Consider the following 16,442-nt stretch of genomic DNA (forward strand, 5'->3'; position numbering starts at 1 on the left):
CTCAGTTATTTATCGATTTTCGTAACAAATATTTCAGCTAGATCGGAGTGATATGTCATTCTTCAAAACAAAATTGTTGTGTGCTCGTTGTTATCACAAATTATATTAACGGTGACAAGTAAAAACTTAACTCAAAAAGCTGAGAAAACTTTGAGCCCCAATGAGTACTACCTAACACGTACATGTTTGTCTTCCTAGTTTTTGTCAAAGCAAATGAAATTATAGTTAATTAAAGTAACCTTGTAATTTATATAAACAAATTATATTTAACAAAATAGGTGGTAATGAAAACTCCCTACGCCAAATAGTAAATAATTTATTAATATCATTATTAATTTGTCTATGTGTAATAAAAAAAAAGATTGGTTTTGTATAAACCTTGTGAGAGCATCTATCCAGTCAATTTTTAAGCAATAAACCTCAAAAATGCATCATCACTGTTGTGATAATCTCACATCACTATCGTGACCAATCACAAATACTCGAGAATTGAAAATATAAATAATCGGTCATTCCTCACTTTTATCAGTCTAAAACAGTCAGCATCAAGCGAACAACTAAACTCAAAATAAACAATTCTCTTTATGAGAATTAAGTGATTTCGTTAAAGCAACAATGGTTCTTCTAACGGGAAGCCTAACCTTTGACTTGGTCGCAATTTTATCTACCATCCTAGTAGGATTAATTGTGGCCTTCAAATGGAGCCTGGGCTATTGGAACCGCATTGGTTTACCTACGCTGAATCCATCAATTCCCTTCGGTGATTCTAAACAGTTTATGATTGGACAAACAACATTAGGTGAACAGTTCAGAGAGTTCTACAAAGTGTTCAAATCAAAAGGATTCAAGCATGGTGGTGTTTACTTGGGGCCTAAACCATTCTACGTTCCGACAGACCCAGAAATTATCAAATGCATCATGCAGAAAGACTTCAGTCACTTCATGAATCATGGAAATTATATTAATGAAGAAGATGATCCTCTAAGTGGACATCTGTTTAACTTAGAAGACGCAAAGTGGAGGAATCTGAGAGTGAAATTGACACCGACTTTTACTTCTGGTAAAATGAAGATGATGTTCCAAACTTTGGCGGATTGTACAGTTGGACTGAAAGATATCATAGATAATTCAGTTAAAACTAAAACTCCGGTTGACATCAAAGATGTTTTAGGCCGTTTCACTACTGACATTATTGGCTCTGCTGCTTTCGGATTAGATTGCAACAGCTTGAAAGATCCAAATGCAGAATTCAGAAAGTATGGAAAAAAAGTGTTTGATGTTGACTTCACTGTTCGAATGCGAGTACTTATGGTATTTTCGTTACCTTATTCCATTTTACGAGCAATTAGATTCAAGTTTACGAAAAACGATGTTGAAGCATTCTTCATGAAAGTGGTGAAAGACACTGTTAATTACAGAGAGAAAAACAACATCTACAGGAAAGACTTCATGCATTTGCTTTTACAACTTAAAAATCGTGGTACTGTAACAGACGATGAAAAAATAACCGACGAAAATGGAAAAATTGATGAAAAAGCATTAACAATTAACGAAGTTGCGGCCCAATCATTCGTTTTCTTTGCTGCCGGCTTTGAAACTTCATCCACATTAATGACTTTCACGTTGTGCGAATTGGCTATGAATCAAGACGTTCAAGAAAAATTAAGAAAGGAGATAAACAAAGTACTTCAGGAGCACGATGGGGTACTATCGTACGACGCAATCATGCAAATGACATACATGGACAAAGTTCTGAACGGTGAGTACTTCTAATCAAGTTATTTCACATGATTGACCAAATATTTTTTAGAAACATTACGCAAATATCCTCCAGTGGGTTTGTTGACAAGAGGTTGTAACAAAGAGTACACTATTCCGAACACAAACATTAAATTAGAAAAAGGCGTCAATATTGGAATTCCTGTACTCGCGTTACACACCGATCCAGAATATTATCCAGACCCGGAAAAATTCGATCCAGAGAGATTCACCGAAGAAGCTAAAAATTCGAGACCTAGCTTCACATGGCTGCCATTTGGCGACGGACCGAGACTTTGTATTGGTAAAAAATTTGTTAATTCATCCAAATCCAATGATTGATAATGTTTATATTTCAGGTTTACGCTTCGGTTTGATGCAAAGTAAAGTTGGCTTGACCACTATTTTGAAGGAAAACAAAATTACACTTAACCAGAAGACAAAAGTTCCTATCCAACTGGACCCAACATCTTTTATTACAAGCGTGGATGGTGGCGTCTGGTTGAATGTCGACAAATTAGAGTAATTTATTAGTTAACATTGATGTTTTTTATAAAAGCAATAAAGAAATTGATTTTATCTTTGATTTATAATTTTGAACAATTGCCTATTGGCACCATCACAATCATGTTCTTTATATTAATTCCTATTATGTTCAAACACATTAGCTATCTTATCACAATATTAGATTTCTCAATTAGATGAAATATCTCATAACTTCAAAACAACCTCGTAGAATGTTATCTATTTTTTATAAAAGTTTGTTGTTAAGGCATGCTTTGTTGAAACAATAAAAAAACAAAAATGTCTGGAAAACATCCTGAATAAGTACTTAATCCGTCTTTTTGCACAATCAGTCATTTTATCAATTTACCAAGAATATTTTTTTAGCGTATGTAAAATGTACAGCCCGGATGTCTCTTTGAGAACTTATAGCTCAATCGACAAAAACAATGAAATCGACATAATTCCAAAAGTTTTAAAATTTTTCACAATTTTTCAACAAATAAAAACAATAATAAATCTGAATTTGCAGCATAGTGAGTGGTCCATGGTATGCGTTTTTTTATTGTTAAACTATACGAACAAAATTACAAAAAGTACTGCAAATTTAATACAAATATAATTAATAATTATTAATAATTGTTTTATCTTGTATTAAATTTGCAGCTCTTTTTGCCATCCGAAACATTATGAATTAGTAATATGTAATGTTTGCTAATGTATAATAGCGAAGGTCAAAATGATCCGCATGACAAAAAAACTGAAAACTTAACATTACATAAAAAACCAAAAGTGCATTTTTCGTAATTTTATTCACACACAAAAGAAAAAATCGCGTTTAACTTTTTTAAGTAACTTCCGGACCTCCTGCGATGTTGCAAATTGACAAGTTTCAGGCATTTTGAAAACTTCGGGACAAACCCTCAATCCTCAACTTGTAAAATGAACTAGATGCTTGAATACATTATTTTTTGTTTATAACAAGTTAAAAATATATTGCGTAATAAATGTAACCTTGTAACCAATTTGTACAGTGCGTTGATATTTCTAACCTTGTGGGTTGAAAACTCAACTGATGCGCGATTCAGGTGGAAATGGTACCTCCACTTCTCCAACATAATTTTGATTTCCGGTACGAATGGCCATTAACAATGGGATAAGAATGAGAAATAAATATCTAAAACCGATGTGAACTAATGATGATAATAATTGATCAAAACTTATTTGTCATGCGAAATAAATTGTTGTTGCTGCTGTCATAATGATACAGAATAACTTTTAACTATGCAAAAATCCCTCTGACTCACAGCAAAGCGTTAGTCAAACTTTATCTACATCAGTTAAGTGAATTTTCCTATCAGCCACTCATAATTCATAATATAAAACTTCATTCAAACCCAGTTGAAACAATATTGTTCTAGTGAATTTTGTGCAGTGAAAATACGAAATAACGTAAAGTATAAAATACTTCACAATGTCTTTGGTAACAACCAGTTTACTGTTTGACGTCGTTGCCATTCTGTCAACCCTCATCCTAGGCTTAGTCTTATATTTAAAATGGAACCTAGGCTACTGGACCCGTTTAGGCGTACCATCTCTAAACCCCTCAATAATTTATGGCGATATTCAAGAGTTCGTGACTCGTCGTAAAACAGTCGGAGAACTATTTCGAGAATTTTACACAACCTTCAAATCCAAAGGCTACAGACATGGGGGTGTTTTTTCGGGGCCTTCACCAACGTACGTCCCTGTTGACCCAGAGATTGTAAAATGTATCATGCAGAATGATTTCGATCACTTTATGAATCATGGCAATTATTACAATGAAAAACATGATCCTCTGAATGGACATCTATTCAACTTAGAAGACGCAAAATGGAGAAACCTGAGAGTTAAGTTGACACCCACTTTCACTTCGGGTAAGATGAAGATGATGTTTCAAACTTTGATGGATTGCACGAAGGGTTTAACCGACATTATGGATGATTCAGCCGTTAATCATAAACCGGTGGATATCAAAGAAATTTTAGGTCGTTTTACTACTGATATTATTGGTTCAGCGGCGTTTGGGTTGGAGTGCAATACTTTGAAGAATCCAGATGCAGAGTTTAGAAAATATGGGAAAAAGGCGTTTGATATTACTTTCGTTACTCAAATAAAAGTACTGATGTTACTAACGCTTCCTCATGCGGTTCTAGACCTGCTCAAGTTCAAATTTACAAAGAATGATGTAGAAGATTTCTTTATGAAAGTGGTGAAAGACACTGTTAATTATAGAGAGAAGAACAAGATCTACAGAAAGGATTTCATGCATTTGCTTTTGCAACTGAAAAACCGCGGGAAAGTAGCAGATGATGAGCATATACTTGACGACCATGGAAAATCTGAAGAAAAGGCTCTTACTATGAATGAACTTTCGGCACAAGCGTTTGTTTTCTTCTTGGCTGGGTTTGAAACGTCTTCCACGACAATGACATTTGCGCTGTTCGAACTCGCACGTAATCCAGATATTCAAGAAAAACTGAGAGAGGAGATTAACACAGTTCTGGAGAAGTACAACGGACAGTTATCTTATGATGCAGTGATGGAAATGACCTACATGGACAAAGTTATACAAGGTAATATTAATCGTATCATTCGAACTAAATTTAACCACATGTCTTTAGAAGCGTTACGAATGTATCCGCCAGCACCGACTCTCCAAAGAATATGTAACAAAGAATATACGATTCCGAATACAGATGTTAAATTACAAAAAGGAACTACTGTTATAATTCCTGTTTTTGGTCTACAAACTGACCCTGAGTACTACCCTGAACCGGAGAAGTTCGATCCCGAGAGATTTAATGAAGAGGTAAAAAAAAACAGACCAGGTTTTACGTGGTTACCTTTTGGAGAAGGACCAAGAATTTGCATCGGTAAAACATTTTTTTAAGCGTTTCAGTTAATTAGTTTATTTTGTAGGTTTGAGATTTGGTTTGCTACAAAGTAAAGTTGGTATAGCAACTCTCCTGAGAAACTACAAAATAAAAGTGAATGAAAAAACCCAAGTTCCGATTAAATTCGATTTAACCGCTTTCGTACTAAGCGCTGCAGGAGGTATATGGCTGGATGTTGAAACATTGTAGTTAATAAATTGTTTGATCAAAACATCATTGCTCTGTTACTATAATTCATTACAATAAATCAATAAAATAAAATTTTGAATTTACCCTTAAACCTTAAACACTTGTGCTAAACAAGCAAAGTTTGGAGTGTATAGGTCCTCCTAAAAGAACTAGAAATGTTAAAAAACCGAAATTAGTACTGGAAGTATCTCCACAACCACTACGTCATTCGCGGTGGTTTCGTTCTTTGGTGTGAGCGAAATGTTGCTCAGTTAAAGTGGCGCTCGTCAATAGACGACTACCTATTTAGTAAGGAAAAAATTGAAAACTCGCAGTAATTGAGAACACGTTTACTTTATTGTTTATGAATCATTAGTTTTATCAGATAAAATAATGTATTATTTATTACGATACTGGTTACATCACCAAGAGTCAGGACTCGGTTAATTAAACTGCTCAAAAATGAATATGAATATAATAGCCCACTTTACGGAAAGTTACAGTTGTTTGTCAATAACAGATTTAAAGAACCAAAAGCAAAACATCTGTTTAAAAATTTAATAAAAAAATTCTTATTTTATTCAAAATTTTAACAAATTTGAAATGTCAAAGTACTCGGGTGACAGCACTTTCCTCGCATTTTCCAGACGTGTTAAACGGGTATTTTGGATCACTAGGCCTAAAAATGCTCTTTTGGGAGTCTGAGTAAAATTGTGAAGACGAGGCAGATCAGAGCCGTCAACAAAACTTAAAAACTCAAAAAAAATGTTTCTGACTTTGTGACTTACTTTTCACGATTGCTGGCCTAGTAACTATGTTGGAAATAAAACATTCAAATCGCTTTTAAAATACTTCAACAAACTACTGTGTCCTTTGCTGTGTTCAATGCGATACCAACCGTTAAGACAAAAAACTAAGGAGTTTTCTTTTGGCTGCCAAACGCCGTTTTCCGGCCTATTTACATGTCTACAAAAACGTTAAAAAAGGACGGCGCCGGCGGTCTAAAAAAAGGGATTTTCTTGCCGCAAATGAGTATCACAAATGCCATAAAAAATGCCGAAGACACACAAAATACAATATTGTTGTTGGCGCGGTCATAACGATACTGAATAAATTTTAACTACATATCGTCGGCTTAACGTATAAAGCTGCTAAGTTCAGTTTGTTTTTTTTTTAACGGAGAACGACAAATCTTGTTTTTTCCATGTTTGTCGTCAAACTTAAGATTTGAAAATTTGGGGAAAGAAATCCAATATGTACATATATAGACCTTTCTGTTTTCCTTTTTATCAATATTAAAACCCATTTTGTCCAAAAATGGACATAGCAGATAGCAAAAGCGATTGTATAACTTTATCTATATCGGATAAGTGATTATTCATATTATCCACTCATAATTTATCCTATAAAAATACACTAACTGACTTAAAACAATATTGTTCTAGTGAAACTTGTGCAGTAAAAACACGAAGTAACAATATTTCACAATGTCTTTAATAACAACCAATTTATTGTTTGACGCAGTTGCCATTCTGTCAACCCTTATACTAGGCCTGGTCTTGTATTTAAAATGGAACCTCGGCTACTGGACCCGTTTAGGCGTACCATCTTTAAACCCCTCAGTATTTTACGGAGATATTAAAGACATCGCAACCGGACGTAGAACAGTCGGAGAACTATTTCAAGAATTTTACAAAATCTTCAAATCCAAAGGCTACAGACATGGAGGTATTTTTTCGGGGCCTTCACCAACATACGTCCCTGTTGATCCAGAAATTGTAAAATGTATCATGCAGAATGACTTCGATCATTTTATGAATCATGGCAATTATTGCAATGAAAAACATGACCCTCTTAATGGACACCTATTCAACTTAGAAGATGCAAAATGGAGAAACCTGAGAGTTAAGTTGACACCCACTTTCACTTCAGGTAAGATGAAGATGATGTTCCAAACTTTGATGGATTGCACGAGGAGTTTAAAGGACGTTATGGATGATTCAGCCGTTAATCATAAACCAGTGGATATCAAAGAAATTTTGAGTCGTTTCACTACTGATATTATTGGTTCAGCGGCGTTCGGATTGGAGTGCAATACTTTGATGAATCCAGATGCAGAATTTAGAAAATATGGAAAAAAAGCGTTTGATGTTAGATTTATAGAACAAATGAAAATACTCATGATAATGACGCTCCCTCATGCGGTTCTAGACCTGCTCAAGTTCAAATTTACGAAGAACGATGTAGAGGATTTCTTCATGAAAGTGGTGAAAGACACTGTAAATTATAGAGAGAAGAACAACATCTACAGAAAGGATTTCATGCACTTGCTTTTGCAACTGAAAAACCGCGGGAAAGTAGCAGATGATGAGCATATACTCAATGAGCATGGAAAAACTGAAGAAAAGGCTCTTACTATGAATGAACTTACGGCACAAGCATTTGTTTTCTTCTTGGCTGGGTTTGAAACGTCTTCCACGACAATGACATTCGCATTGTTCGAACTCGCACGTAATCCAGATATTCAAGAAAAACTGAGAGAGGAGATTAACACAGTTCTGGAGAAGCACAACGGACAGTTATCTTATGATGCAATAATGGAAATGACCTATATGGACAAGGTTTTACAAGGTAACTAATCATGTCACTCAAACTAGATTTAACCACATGTTTTTAGAAACGCTACGAAAGTATCCGCCAGCATCGACTCTCCAAAGAAAATGTAACAAAGAATATACGATTCCTAATACAAATAGTAAATTGGAAAAAGGAATCACTGTAATAATTCCTGTTCTTGCTCTACACATGGACCCTGAGTACTACCCTGAACCGGAGAAGTTCGATCCCGAGAGATTCAATGAAGAAGTAAAAAAAACCAGGCCTGATTTTACGTGGTTACCTTTTGGAGAAGGACCTAGAATTTGCATCGGTAAGAAATGTTTTTAGCGTCTCAGTTAGGTACACCGGTTAAAATTTTAGGTTTGAGATTTGGTTTGCTACAAAGTAAAGTTGGCTTAGCGACTCTCCTGCGAAACTACAAAATAAAAGTGAATGAGAAAACCCAAGTTCCGATCAAATTCCAGGTACGATCTTTCGTACTAAGCGCCGTTGGTGGTGTATGGCTGGATGTTGAAAAATTGAAGTGACAAAATTATTTGAACAAAACATTGCTCTGTTAGAACAATAAATAAATGAAATACATGCTAAACATACAAAGTCCGGAGTGTACATGTCCTCTAAAAGAACCAGAAATGTTGAAGAACAGACATTAGTGCTGCAATTATCTCCACAACCGCTGCGTCATTCGCTGCGGTTTCATTCTTTGGTGTGGGCAAAACGTTGCTCAGTTAAACTAGCGCTGGTGAATAGACGAGTTTGTGAATAAAATATTGAAAGTTCCCAGTAATTGAGAGAGAATCATTAGTTTAATCAGATAAAATAATTATTATCCATCGCGATATTAGGTACATCATCGAAAATCTGGATTCGGCTAATTAAATTACAGTGACCATGAACCTCGAAGGTTGTATGAAATAATAATAAGTTTTGAACGATTTTGTGTTTGATAATCACCAATGGGTCTTCTCACTGGAAACTTGACGTTTGACCTATTGGCTCTTTTGTCAAGTGTTATAATTGGAGGCATAGCCTATTTAAAATGGCGCATGGGATACTGGAAACGCATCGGAGTCCCGGGGCTCAATCCCACTCTACCATTTGGCGACTGCAAAAAATCCATGCTCGGGCATGCCACAATCGGTGAAGTATTTAGAGACTTCTACACGGAGTTTAAATCAAAAGGATACAAACACGGTGGCGTTTTTATGGGTACTCAACCATTTTACATACCGGTAGATCCAGAACTGGTAAAAAATATCATGTCGAAAGATTTCGCTCACTTTATGAATCACGGAGGATATATTGACGAAGAAGCCGATCCCCTAAGTGGACATCTCTTTAACTTAGAAGACACAAAATGGAGAAACATGAGAGTGAAGCTAACACCGACTTTTACTTCCGGTAAAATGAAGATGATGTTCCAGACTCTGGCGGATTGTACGGTTGGTTTGAGAGACATAATGGACAGTTCGGTCCAAACTCAAGATCCTGTGGATATTAAAGAAGTTTTGGCGCGATTTACTACTGACATCATTGGGTCTGCAGCATTTGGTTTGGAATGCAACAGTCTGAAAAATCCTGATGCTGAATTTAGAAAATATGGGAAAAAAGTCTTCGATGTCACATTCATAGACAGATTAAAAATTATACTTATCTTCACCGCGCCTCATTCAATTTTGCACCTATTCGGGTTTAAATTTACAAAAACCGACGTGGAGTCGTTCTTTATGAGAGTCGTCCAAGACACTGTTAACTACAGAGAGAAGAATAATATTTATCGGAAAGATTTCATGCATTTGCTTTTGCAACTGAAAAATCGTGGAACTGTGACCGATGATGAAAAAATCGTCGATGAACATGGAAAAACTGAAGAAAAAGCTCTGACAATGAAAGAGCTCACAGCACAAGCGTTTGTCTTCTTCTTGGCTGGTTTTGAAACATCGTCCACAACAATGACGTTTGCGCTGTACGAACTAGCGACAAACCCCGAGATCCAAGATAATCTCAGAGAAGAAATTAATAGAGTTCTGGAGAAGCACAATGGACAGTTAACTTACGATGCCACCATGGAGATGACCTACATGGAGAAGGTGCTCGATGGTAACCATTTCGCCTTATTTCTATTTATTTATTGTTTATTTCGCTTTTTCAGAGACCCTCCGAAAATACCCTCCTCTGCCTATTCTAACACGTCGGTGCAATAAAAACTATATTATTCCCGAAACAAATATCAAAATAGACAAAGGGACAAATGTTGGGATTCCGGTTTTGGCGCTTCACACTGACCCAGACTTTTACCCGAATCCCGAAAAATTTGACCCTGAACGATTCAACGAGGAAAACAAAGCGAAGAGACCTGCTTTCACGTGGCTACCATTTGGTGATGGACCCAGGATTTGTATCGGTAAGAAATTTTTTGAGGAAGAATTTTTCTATTTTTTTTTTAATTACAGGTCTGAGATTTGGTATACTACAAAGCAAAGTTGGTTTGACCACCCTCTTGAAGAATTACAGGATCAAACTGAGCAAAAAGACAGAGCTTCCGTTGAAACTGCATCCGACATCTTTTATAACCAGTGCTGAGGGTGGCATATGGCTTGATGTTGAAAAATTAAAGTAACAAAATCAAGTTTGATTATTAAATTCTGTTATTATAGACAAAGAATCAATAAAATAAAAAATTTAATTCAAGTTTAAATTGTTATGCTAAAAATCCAAAGTCCGGAATGTTTGTCCTCCAAAAGAAGTGCAAATATTGACCAAAGAAAATTAGTACTGCAATAATTTCTAAGTCGCTACGCGTCATCTCCTGTGATTTCATTCTTTGGTGTGGGTAAAACGAGTCAGTTGAAGCAGAGCTCTTCGCTGAACGCAAAACGTTGCATAATATTGTTACAATTTGTCACCTTCACAAAAACTTATGTTTTTGATACTTTATACTTCCTGTTATCTGATAAAAAATCATTATCTATTGTGACATTGATTATAAATACCGGGAAAATCGGCGAAAATCGTCAGTGAATTCGGCTAAGTACATCACAGTGAACGTGAGCTTTGAAGGTCGTAAGAAAAAACGTAGTTCGTTGTTTGCATGTCAAATTATTTTCACTTTTGAAAATCCACAATGTCCCTCATAACTGAAAACTTGACGTTCGATCTATTGGCTATTTTATCAACCCTGATAGTTGGGTGGATAGCATACACAAAATGGCGTATGGCATATTTTAACCGCATCGGAGTCCCAGGTCTGAATCCAACTCTACTTTTTGGCGATAGCAAAGAATCCCTTCTCGGCCGTGAAACAATGGGAGAAGCATTTAGAGGCTTCTACAAGACGTTCAAATCAAAAGGATACAAACACGGCGGCGTTTTTATGGGTACTCAACCATTTTACGTACCGGTAGACCCGGAACTGGTAAAACATATAATGTCAAAAGATTTCGCACACTTTATGAATCATGGAGGATTCATTGACGAAGAAACCGATCCTCTTAGTGGACATCTTTTTAACTTACAAGACACAAAATGGAGAAACATGAGAGTAAAATTAACACCGACTTTTACTTCCGGTAAAATGAAGATGATGTTCCAAACTCTGGCGGATTGTACAGTTGGTTTGAGAGATATCATGGACAATTCGGTCAAAACTCAAGTTCCTGTTGATATTAAAGAAGTTTTGGAGCGGTTCACTATTGATATCATTGGGTCTACAGCATTTGGTTTGGAATGTAATAGTCTGAAAAATCCTGATGCTGAATTTAGAACATACGGGAAAAAGTCTTTGATGTAACAATCATTGACCGGCTTAAACTTATGATTATTTTCACCGTTCCTCAATCAATTCTACACATGCTCAGGTTTAAATTTACAAAAACCGATGTAGAGTCGTTTTTTATGAGAGTCGTCCAAGACACTGTTAACTACAGAGAGAAGAACAACATCTACCGGAAAGATTTCATGCATTTGCTTTTGCAATTGAAAAATCGTGGAACAGTGACCGATGACGAGAAAATCGTCGATGAACATGGAAAAACTGAAGAAAAAGCTCTGACAATGAATGAGCTTACAGCACAAGCGTTTGTCTTCTTCTTGGCTGGTTTTGAAACATCGTCCACAACAATGACGTTTGCGCTGTACGAACTAGCGACGAATCCTGAAATCCAAGATAAACTCAGAGAAGAAATTAACAGAGTTCTTGACAAGCACAATGGCCAGTTAACATACGATGCCACTATGGAGATGACCTACATGGAGAAAGTCATCAATGGTAACCATTTCTGTTAATCTACAACGACTTTTTACATTTTTTTCAGAGACGCTGCGCAAATACCCTCCTCTGCCTATTCTATCAAGAGTTTGTAATAAAGACTACATAATTCCCAACACAAGCATCAAACTAGATAAAGGCACAAATGTTGGAATTTCTGTTTTGGCCCTTCACACTGATCCAGATTATTACCCAAATCCCGAAAAATTCGACCCCGAACGATTCAACGAGGAAAACAAGGCCAAGAGACCTGCTTTCACGTGGCTACCATTTGGTGACGGACCTAGGATTTGTATCGGTAAGAAATTTCGACTAATTAATCGTTTTTATAGGAGTAATTTGTATATTGTAGGCTTAAGATTTGGCATACTTCAAAGCAAAGTTGGTTTGACTACCCTTCTGAAAAATTACAGGGTTAAACTAAGTAAAAAGACGGCGTTTCCGTTGAAAATCGACACAAAGTCTTTTATAACGAGTGCTGAGGGTGGCATTTGGCTGGATGTCGAAAAATTGAATTAATTTTCCTGTTTGTGATCAGTTGTGTTACTTAATAGACTTTCTTATTATGTTTAAAAAATTTGTTTCGTTAATTTAACGATACATAAAAAAATACAATAAAAAATTGTAGATCTAAAAAGATTTGAAATAAAGAATACAAGTTTGTTTGTTTACAACTATTGTTTATCATAAAAAAAATACGGGGACCATGACTATCCATAATTTGAAGAATTAATTATTTAATATGCTCAAACCGGATTAAATTAAGCCATTCCGTGCGTATTCAAGGTTACTAAAATCTCTATTTACTACTTTACTATCTACTATACCAGAATAACTTTCTTTGCAAATTATTATTTAATTGTTGCATCGAAATAAAAACCAGTTTCTCTCCCTCCAAATTATGCTTTCAGTAGTTCCAACAAGTCATTTGTACCATTTCCACCTTTCATTAGCTATTATGACGTAAATATTCAAATAATTGCAATTTCATGTTCGCCAAGAACAAAATTGCAATCCGTCGTATTATTAAAAAATAATAAGTGGTGGAATTAAAACGCGAATGTTGCATGACTGTCGAATTTGTGACCTATAAACAAGACGTTTAAACTCGCAGCCTCTCTAGCTTCTCTGCAGACCGTGCTAATAACGCTAGGCAAAGATGTCCTCGTATTAATTTTTCCTTTAATCCGAGCAAAAATGGATTTAATCGATCTAGTGGGTGTTGTGGTAGCATTATCAGTGATAGTGATTGGATATTTAAAATGGAAGTTAACTTTTTGGCAAAAGCTAGGAGTCCCGACTCTCAACCCATCAATCCCATTCGGAGACACGAAGAAACTATTGATGGGACAATCCACTTTCGGCGAACAATTTGAGGATTTTTACAAAGAATTCAAAGCTCGCGGTGATAAACACGGTGGAGTTTACTTGGGTGCGAAACCGTTTTACGTAACCGTGGATCCTGAGCTGGTGAAAAATGTTATGCTGAAAGATTTCCAACACTTTGTTAATCGTGGATTTTTCATCGATGAAGACAACGATCCTTTGAGTGGACATTTGTTTAACTTAGAAGACAACAAGTGGAAAACCATGCGAATTAAGTTGACCCCGACTTTTACGTCCGGTAAAATGAAAATGATGTTCCAAACTTTCGTAGGCTGTACTGATGGATTACAAACAATCATGGAGAAATCTGCGGCTGATCACAACCCTATTGACATTAAAGAGATTTTAGGACGTTTCACCACTGAGATAATCGGATCAGTTGCGTTCGGTTTGGAATGTAACAGTTTAAAAGATCCAGATGCATTATTCAGAAAATACGGAAAAAGAGTTTTCGACATGGACACATGGGAGCGATTAAAGTTCATAATGCAATTTGCGTTTCCCCCTAATTTGTTGAAAGCTTTTAACTTTAAAATAACGAAACCGGATGTTGAGAACTTTTTCATGAAAGCAGTGAGAGACACGGTGGGATACAGAGAAAAAAACAATATTTCCAGAAAGGATTTTATGCATTTGCTCATTCAACTTAAAAACAGAGGATTAGTTTCTGACGACGACAAAATTACTGACGAACAAGGCAAAACGGAAGAAAAAGCTCTGACAATGAACGAATTAGCAGCACAGGCGTACGTGTTCTTCTTAGCTGGATTTGAGACCTCATCAACGACGATGACTTTTGCATTGTACGAATTAGCCACAAATCCGGACATTCAAGACAAATTGAGAAATGAGATTAACACCGTGTTAGGCAAACACGACGGTAAATTAACGTACGAAGCGATGATGGAAATGACTTATATGGACAAAGTGATCAACGGTGAGTAAAAATCGAAAAAACTTTAATAATAAACGCGACTTATTTTCAGAGGCATTGAGAAAATACCCTCCGGTTCCAATGCTCATGAGAAAATGCAATAAAGATTACCCGATACCAAACACTTCGATAGTTTTACCGAAAAACACCGACGTGGGTATTCCGGTGCTGGGATTGCATAAAGATCCCGAATATTACCCGAACCCGGAAGTTTTTGATCCGGAACGTTTTTCTGACGAACAAAAAGCTCAACGCCCGGCTTTTGCGTGGCTTCCTTTCGGCGAAGGACCCAGAGTTTGTATCGGTAAGTGAAAAAACAGCGCTAAGAGAAACTATCAACGTGTTTCAGGTTTGCGTTTCGGAATGTTGCAAAGCAAAGTCGGTCTGGCGGCTTTACTCAGTAATTACAGCGTTAAACTAAGCCCGGAGACCAAAGTTCCTCTACAGTTGGATAAGAGCAGTTTCGTCACCACCGCTGCGGGAGGAATCTGGCTTGACGTAGAAAAATTGGGCGCAAAAATTTGCTAATTAGCTCTTGAATTAAAATGAATATTTATAGATGTCACATGTCAATCAGGATTAATGGGTATGAAAAAATAGAAACTAGGTTCTAAGCATTACTGCGTTTTTATAGTAACAAAAACAACTAGAAAATAGTGAGCACTATTTGCGTAAAATTACCATTACCTAATTGCCGTTATTAAATCGCCAATGTAAATATCTGATACAAAAAACTAAATAAATATTATTGCTTACAAATTGATAGTGTTAATCGTCATTCGATAACAGTAAATTTGTTTCGCTCTCATGTTTTATACTCAGCATGAATCGCACTTTCATAAAGACGACTCGGCGTGCACTTGAAAGTGAAGTTACAATTCATTCCAGTCATTATTAACTTGTACTAGCGCCAGTCAGCGTACGATATACTTCTCGATAACTAATCGGTTATCGCACTTGATTTTCTTTCTATTTTCGAACGTGCTTAATCTGTAATGACATTCCAATTGAATGAGTGCTGTTCGAAGGAGACAACTGCTCGTAAATTTGAGAAAAAATCCAATTGCAATAAAAAATAAAAAACGACAAGTTGCTGTGTGAAAGCAATTTTTTGCTCGAATACACACACTTTTTTGTAGCACGTTATTAATTATTGAAATTTAAGACACGCAATTAAGTATAGCATTAAATATTAAAGTATCTTTCTCAAAACAATTATAATAATAAATGAATTTTTAGTGGATTTACTGCCTGCGTTTCATAATTGGAAAAACCATTTCTTATTCTCCTTCACTATCTGAAAGTGTCATGGCTGAAGTGTATGGTTGGTTGTCTATGTCAACAAAACGAGCAACATAATTTTATGAGATGAAATTGCTTGTATAAAGTAAACGCAAACATTCTACTTTGTGAACATCATATTTGCCATTACTTGTATAACAACATACGCATTGTTTGTATTATTAATTTACTTTATGTTGTCGGCACCCTCAAACAAGCAATTTAATATCAGACTCAATTTAAATTAAAAATGTTAAGAGAAAGAAATTAAAAATGTTCGTGTTTCATAAAAAGGAAAATTTATTTATAAATTAAATGTTTAAGAAGCCACCGCTACTTACTAATTATCCCATGATGCCCAGCAAAAGCTTACCTAGAACAGAAAATATTAATCAGTAACTCCAGTTCATGTTTATATGGAAAGTTGTAATTTTAATCCATGATTAGGTTAAGAAGGTTAATTTATATTCACAAGCAGCTGAGCTGGAACTAATTGTTTTCTTCCCGTAAATTAAAATCTCTATTTACCTGAGTAAATTTAGCATACATCTAATTTCCGCAATTTTAACACGGTAGTTATTTTACA

At 35.7% G+C, this 16,442-nt stretch overlaps 7 protein-coding genes and 1 pseudogene across 12 annotated transcripts in view; 7 read left to right on the forward strand and 1 right to left on the reverse strand.

Annotated features, from left to right (window-relative positions):
* The window catches only part of LOC148170194 (uncharacterized protein CG43867), a 101,434-nt gene that overhangs the window by 44,172 nt on the left and 40,820 nt on the right, over positions 1-16,442 (reverse strand). The gene's annotated exons all lie outside the window — the stretch shown is intronic.
* Positions 534-2,337, forward strand: LOC148170203 (cytochrome P450 6A1-like). The gene is made up of 3 exons (XM_088043506.1): positions 534-1,759; positions 1,811-2,062; positions 2,118-2,337. Exons 1-3 carry the CDS (start codon positions 616-618, stop codon positions 2,282-2,284), a joined length of 1,563 nt encoding a protein of 520 aa, XP_087899632.1. The 5' UTR covers positions 534-615; the 3' UTR covers positions 2,285-2,337.
* Positions 3,629-5,473, forward strand: LOC148170204 (putative cytochrome P450 6a23). Its single transcript, XM_088042711.1, has 3 exons — positions 3,629-4,880; positions 4,929-5,180; positions 5,227-5,473. Exons 1-3 carry the CDS (start codon positions 3,737-3,739, stop codon positions 5,388-5,390), a joined length of 1,560 nt encoding a protein of 519 aa, XP_087898837.1. The 5' UTR covers positions 3,629-3,736; the 3' UTR covers positions 5,391-5,473.
* On the forward strand, positions 6,834-8,515 carry LOC148170205 (putative cytochrome P450 6a23). Its single transcript, XM_088042718.1, has 3 exons — positions 6,834-8,000; positions 8,047-8,298; positions 8,349-8,515. The coding sequence occupies exons 1-3, from the start codon at positions 6,857-6,859 to the stop codon at positions 8,513-8,515; spliced, it is 1,563 nt and encodes a 520-aa protein (XP_087898844.1). The 5' UTR covers positions 6,834-6,856.
* LOC148170206 (cytochrome P450 6A1-like) lies at positions 8,646-10,679 on the forward strand. Its single transcript, XM_088043235.1, has 3 exons — positions 8,646-10,088; positions 10,141-10,392; positions 10,442-10,679. The coding sequence occupies exons 1-3, from the start codon at positions 8,945-8,947 to the stop codon at positions 10,606-10,608; spliced, it is 1,563 nt and encodes a 520-aa protein (XP_087899361.1). The 5' UTR covers positions 8,646-8,944; the 3' UTR covers positions 10,609-10,679.
* On the forward strand, positions 11,113-11,793 carry LOC148170207 (cytochrome P450 6A1 pseudogene; annotated as a pseudogene).
* Positions 11,787-12,803, forward strand: LOC148170208 (putative cytochrome P450 6a20). The gene is made up of 3 exons (XM_088044340.1): positions 11,787-12,255; positions 12,302-12,553; positions 12,608-12,803. The coding sequence occupies exons 1-3, from the start codon at positions 11,802-11,804 to the stop codon at positions 12,772-12,774; spliced, it is 873 nt and encodes a 290-aa protein (XP_087900466.1). The 5' UTR covers positions 11,787-11,801; the 3' UTR covers positions 12,775-12,803.
* Positions 13,288-15,334, forward strand: LOC148170209 (cytochrome P450 6a2-like). Its single transcript, XM_088044341.1, has 3 exons — positions 13,288-14,578; positions 14,628-14,879; positions 14,925-15,334. The coding sequence occupies exons 1-3, from the start codon at positions 13,453-13,455 to the stop codon at positions 15,101-15,103; spliced, it is 1,557 nt and encodes a 518-aa protein (XP_087900467.1). The 5' UTR covers positions 13,288-13,452; the 3' UTR covers positions 15,104-15,334.

Source organism: Gnatocerus cornutus, chromosome 8 (genome assembly GCF_029298725.1).
Source record: "Gnatocerus cornutus isolate USDA-ARS CGAHR chromosome 8, icGnaCorn1.1, whole genome shotgun sequence".
Taxonomy (NCBI): domain Eukaryota; kingdom Metazoa; phylum Arthropoda; class Insecta; order Coleoptera; family Tenebrionidae; genus Gnatocerus; species Gnatocerus cornutus.

Coding starts and splice junctions, on each gene's coding strand:
- LOC148170206 (XM_088043235.1), top strand. CDS start 8,945: ATGGGTCTTCTCACTGGAAACTTGACGTTTGACCTATTGGCTCTTTTG. Junction 10,089..10,140: donor CATGGAGAAGGTGCTCGATG/GTAACCATTTCG, acceptor TCGCTTTTTCAG/AGACCCTCCGAAAATACCCT. Junction 10,393..10,441: donor TGGACCCAGGATTTGTATCG/GTAAGAAATTTT, acceptor TTTTAATTACAG/GTCTGAGATTTGGTATACTA.
- LOC148170203 (XM_088043506.1), top strand. CDS start 616: ATGGTTCTTCTAACGGGAAGCCTAACCTTTGACTTGGTCGCAATTTTA. Junction 1,760..1,810: donor CATGGACAAAGTTCTGAACG/GTGAGTACTTCT, acceptor AATATTTTTTAG/AAACATTACGCAAATATCCT. Junction 2,063..2,117: donor CGGACCGAGACTTTGTATTG/GTAAAAAATTTG, acceptor TTTATATTTCAG/GTTTACGCTTCGGTTTGATG.
- LOC148170208 (XM_088044340.1), top strand. CDS start 11,802: ATGATTATTTTCACCGTTCCTCAATCAATTCTACACATGCTCAGGTTT. Junction 12,256..12,301: donor CATGGAGAAAGTCATCAATG/GTAACCATTTCT, acceptor CATTTTTTTCAG/AGACGCTGCGCAAATACCCT. Junction 12,554..12,607: donor CGGACCTAGGATTTGTATCG/GTAAGAAATTTC, acceptor TGTATATTGTAG/GCTTAAGATTTGGCATACTT.
- LOC148170205 (XM_088042718.1), top strand. CDS start 6,857: ATGTCTTTAATAACAACCAATTTATTGTTTGACGCAGTTGCCATTCTG. Junction 8,001..8,046: donor TATGGACAAGGTTTTACAAG/GTAACTAATCAT, acceptor ACATGTTTTTAG/AAACGCTACGAAAGTATCCG. Junction 8,299..8,348: donor AGGACCTAGAATTTGCATCG/GTAAGAAATGTT, acceptor TTAAAATTTTAG/GTTTGAGATTTGGTTTGCTA.
- LOC148170209 (XM_088044341.1), top strand. CDS start 13,453: ATGGATTTAATCGATCTAGTGGGTGTTGTGGTAGCATTATCAGTGATA. Junction 14,579..14,627: donor TATGGACAAAGTGATCAACG/GTGAGTAAAAAT, acceptor ACTTATTTTCAG/AGGCATTGAGAAAATACCCT. Junction 14,880..14,924: donor AGGACCCAGAGTTTGTATCG/GTAAGTGAAAAA, acceptor AACGTGTTTCAG/GTTTGCGTTTCGGAATGTTG.
- LOC148170204 (XM_088042711.1), top strand. CDS start 3,737: ATGTCTTTGGTAACAACCAGTTTACTGTTTGACGTCGTTGCCATTCTG. Junction 4,881..4,928: donor CATGGACAAAGTTATACAAG/GTAATATTAATC, acceptor ACATGTCTTTAG/AAGCGTTACGAATGTATCCG. Junction 5,181..5,226: donor AGGACCAAGAATTTGCATCG/GTAAAACATTTT, acceptor TTTATTTTGTAG/GTTTGAGATTTGGTTTGCTA.